Source organism: Notothenia coriiceps, unplaced genomic scaffold (assembly GCF_000735185.1).
Source record: "Notothenia coriiceps isolate Sejong01 unplaced genomic scaffold, NC01 NC01_scaffold00027656, whole genome shotgun sequence".
NCBI lineage: Eukaryota > Metazoa > Chordata > Actinopteri > Perciformes > Nototheniidae > Notothenia > Notothenia coriiceps.
In genome coordinates, this window is record NW_011360357.1 from 20666 (window position 1) to 25352 (window position 4687).

General features: G+C 43.5%; 1 protein-coding gene across 1 annotated transcript in view; it reads right to left on the reverse strand.

Annotated features, from left to right (window-relative positions):
* Nucleotides 1–3068: 3068 nt before the first annotated feature.
* Nucleotides 3069–4687, reverse strand: part of afg2a (AFG2 AAA ATPase homolog A) — a 9235-nt gene continuing 7616 nt past the window's right edge. The window contains exons 9-10 of the mRNA XM_010785395.1: nucleotides 3594–3695; nucleotides 3069–3230 (exon numbers count right to left, since the gene is read on the reverse strand). Of these exons, the coding sequence (XP_010783697.1) occupies nucleotides 3069–3230; nucleotides 3594–3695 (264 nt within the window). The remainder of the gene's footprint in view (nucleotides 3231–3593; nucleotides 3696–4687) is intronic.

Below are 4687 nucleotides of genomic sequence, written 5' to 3' on the forward strand. Positions count from 1 at the left end.
TCCCCCCCCCCCCTATTTTTCTTTTTCAGGAAGCGGTGCGTCGGAGCATACGTTCCCCCAGCCGCTCATTGTTACCTGAGCAGCAGAAGGAAACAACTGCAGTTCCTACTCGACGTGTCAGTGTGCCTCTTCAGCTTCCTCTCAATGCAGGCAGAGAAGGAAAAAACAGATATCAACTTCTGTGTGTATTGGTGTGTGTATTGGTGTGTGTGTGTGTGTCCTATCATTACTATACTTGTGGGGACCTAAATCTGTTAACACAGTCACGTATGGGGACATAATGGAGGTCCCCATAAGGGGAATCATTAATTTTAGGGTAAATAATAGGTTAGGGTTAGTGTTAGGCATGTGTTGGTTATGGTTAAGGTTAGGATAAGTCTCCAGGAAATGCATGTACGTCAATGTAATGTCCCCTGAAGTGATGTATACGTACGTGTGTGTGTGTGTGTGTGTGTGTGTGTGTGTGTGTCCTATCATTACTATACTTGTGGGGACCTAAATCTGTTTACACAGTCACGTGTGGGGACTCGCCTCCCTTATGGAGACAAAATGGAGGTCCCCATGAGGGGAATCATTAATTTTAGGGTGAAGACTTGGTTAGGGTAAGGTTAAGGGTTAGGGTCAGGCATGTGTTGGTTATGGTTAAGGTTAGGATAAGTCTCCAGGAAATGCATGTAAGTCAATGGAATGTCCCCTGAAGTGATGTATACATGGTAGATGTGTGTCGGTGTGTGTGTGTGTGTGTGTGTGCTTGCATGCGTGTGTGTGTCGGTGTGCGTGTATTAGTGTGTGTGTATCGTGTGTGTGTGTGAGCATCTGTTTATGTGAGGCCATACAATGTGCGGTAGTATAAGGATTTGGTGCAGGTGGATCCTTACACATAAGTCAATTTGAATATTATTTAATTATATTTCAATTTCCTGTCCACCAATCAGAATAAACACTAACGCCACGGTGGCAAAGTGTATCGTCTGAAGTGCTGACACCTGACCTTGCTTTGTCATCCATTCAAACAAAGCAGATACAAAGGTGCATCTTTGAGAGATGAAGTCATCCAATATCCTGCTTCCCTCGCCAACAAGTCAAAAATATGCATCCATTGTGTTGTGGATTATTTCAGAAAATGAGCTCAGATGCAAATAAAAATGCATCGTACTATAGCACGATATTCTTCTCTTTTATAGTTTCTGAAGCACAATGCAACCGGTAGAAGAAAGGGGTTAATGTTAAGGTATAAATGAAGTCTAATGAAGCTTGGCATGATACAAGTAAAGCAAAAGGTGACATATCTTAAGCTTGCATTAACCAAAGCCTACCTACCCAAAATAATTGTAACTTTAAGACAAGGGAAAAAGGATATGAATGATTAGCGTCTTATCTTCGAGTTAAAATATGTATTTCTGTGGAAAATGCATAATTTAGTAAGTTCAGTTTAGTTACTGATAATCACAGTATCGTTAAACTGAGCATTACTGTTGTTATATGCCACATGTTATTTAATGAATAGGTTTGTAGTATGAACACTGAAAGCTTTACTACCTACATGTTTCTTTGACTAATCTCAAGCTAACAGTCAAGCTTGTTTCGTTAGCAGAGACACGTAGCGTAACATAAATATCATACATAGAGTATACACTTTCTTTTAAACCTCTTAAAAACGTGTGTTCTGATATATTGTTCATCTAAAGATTCATTTTATGTAATGTGTCTAAAGGCTGTGGTAAGTATAGCTAAGATAGTAAGCTAAATGGCTAGGTTAACAATTAGGTGTTAGACTGCTAATGCTAATATCCTAGAAAGACATTTACTGTGTGAATAAAACCAGACTACAAGCAAGCTGCATTTCAAGTGGATGCCAACTCTGAAGCTGTGTTTGTATTCCATTTCAGATTTCTCTCCTCAGTTTGTATTTCATCTGTGCTTTATGTCCACGCCGAACGAGCCGACAGAAAGAAACAAAGCATTAAATGCGATCTGATTCTGTTCGTTCTCCTGCGGCGTGCTTGCGAGGGCCTGTGTTTGTTTAGTCATTTGGGTTTGGAGGCTTTTGAGGGAAGTGAGCGGAGTGAATCAGGGTTTGGGGGAGGCTGTTGTCTCCCCCTGGGGCGCGAGGAGGTTTCTCAGAAAACACTGCCAGTCACGTCTGACCCTTTGCGGACGGTAAATCACGCTCTCCGCCGGAGCGCTTCCGCACAGCAGCCTCCTCAGCTGGAAATGCAATATGCCACGTACCGCAGGCCTGAGACCACCCAGGAGGCGCACGGGGTCACACACAGAAAAACAAATGTGCGTGTGCTCGTTCAATCCCACACACACCCACAATCGAGCACATTCACATACACACATACATTATATAAGCTCAGGATGTGAGGTGGATTGGTTTGTGGCATCAGGGGTGAGGGGGCAAAGGAATTTCACAACAAGTGGTGGTTTCAGTGGTTTCTCTCACTGGGATCTGAACACCACAGAAACACACAGCTTCCTTTATGGCAAATATCAAAGAATGGCTGACCTTCTGTGTAGCAGGCATGTCAGACTCTCCGAGAAAACATCTAAAAAACTGTTAAAAACTAATTTAGGAAGGGATAAGTCACCAGGGATTGTGGTTTGGGTTAAAAGCAGAGGTTGAGTCAGATGTACCTAAAGCTCAATAACAAACTGTTGTTGGTACGCAGTTTGCTCGTTGGTTGGCGTCCACGAGTCAAACCGAACTACTAAAAGATGATGAGCCCCTTCGGGCCAGCTGGCATGTGCGACTTTGTTTTGGTTTCCTAAATGATGTTGGTTTCGGGAAGAGGAAAATCATTAAAAAGAACAGAACAACTGGTCAAAGTAGCTGTGGATGTTCTTGGTTGGTGCGGTGTTTTTATGATATGGATTTTTGGACTTTCTCAGGATCTATCGCTGCATTTCTGGGAAGAGAAATGTTTGCCTTTGCTGGACATGTTGTACATCATGAAGAGGACACAAGGCAGCAGACCACATTCAGACGGCCATAAAGGTACCAGGACAGGGAAACATGTTTTTTCCTCTGCATTTTGACTTCCTGTATGACAGTAGGAGAGTGTTTACTTGCCTGCTTCTTTGCAAACAGCTGCGAGGTCCGCTCCTACGTATCCGTGGGCAGCGTCGGCCAGCTGCGTCACCTCCTCACTGGTGGCGTTGCACGGCACGAAGCTCAGCTGCTTCTGCAGAATATCTGCACGCTCGGCAGCAGTAGGAACTCCCACCTGCCATAGTGAAATGAATAGAACAAGAAATTGTATTACAGACATTTGTATCTAAACTGAAATTGTAGTGGTACTCAATATGAACCCTGAGGAACCCCAAACCATGAATGAATGGAGTACAGCACTTCTCAGAGCTTTACAGAGACATTTTCAGTAGGTCTGATTGTTAATTTCATATTGTGAAAAAGCAAACATCCGAAAATGTTGCTATTACTATTTAGTTTCACCAGATTCATTCACTATAAACAAACAGTAGGGTGTTAAAGGAGCACACGTTGCTATTTGTGGGTTATAACTGAAGAATAAGCTACATTTACAATAAAAGACAGTCTTATGATTCCCCTAAAGTGTGGTTTTACGCACCTCCAGCTCCTTGTCGAAGCGTCCTGGGCGGCGCAGGGCGGGGTCGATGGCATGGGGCCGGTTTGTGGCCCCCAGAACTATCAGCTGACCTGAGTGACCCTCCTGCAAGGATAGGAAAAAAATCACAAATCAGTTTTGTCCTAGAAAATGTGACGTTGGGCTGTGCATTCCTTAAGACAAAGTATTTACCAAGACATTTAACAAAATCATATAGTAAGCCTACAGTATGACCTTGGTCGGGGATACACTAGGAATCTCCCGGTAAACTTGTATTTACTATAACCGTGAAATTAAATATTGATACTGTGGTAGATTCATTCATACATACACAGTAATACCACAGTATGTATTACCATTGAAGTTCAGGTGTACTTGTCCACTCAAAAAGCTTTGGTAGCGCTCAGACTTGTTTAAACACCATCAAAAGTGTTATGAAACAGATGATGGATGCGGTCTGGTATATTTCACACAAACACTGCCAAATCTGCTTTGCTGGCTGAGATATACACCAGGAAATGACATGCAAATTGTTGAGTCATCGATATCAACTGTCTAGGAGCTAAGAGAAACAGCCTTGGGTCTAACTTGATGACCAAGCATGTGTGGCTTTATCCAGTCGATTTCCATAAGCACAGCCTCAGAGAATATCTACCCTCGGCCCGGTGTTAAACCCGTGTTTCTCGGGGTGGTCTGCATGCAACATGAGAAATATTTGTTCCACCTTTTGACACCGCAGGGAGAATTGAAACAAAAATAAATTACAGTGCGAGAAAGAATGCAGAGGAGCAGGAAGTGGTTTATCCACATTCCCAAAACCAATCAGTGCTGGTGACCTTGGATCATCTGTGTGTGTGTGTGTGTGTGTGTGTGCGTGCGTGCGTGCGTGCGTGCGTGCGTGAGATATCACCGATCCTTCATGCACTGCGGTCATGGGGATGTGCTTTGCCGATAAAGTTATGCCAAATTGGCAGGTCATGGCAACCTGAGGTGATTTATTTCCCAGGCTCCTGTTGGGGGGGTGTGTGTGTGTGTGTGTGTGTGTGTGTGTGTGTGTGTGTGTGTGTGTGTGTGTGTGTGTGTGTGTGTGTGTGTGT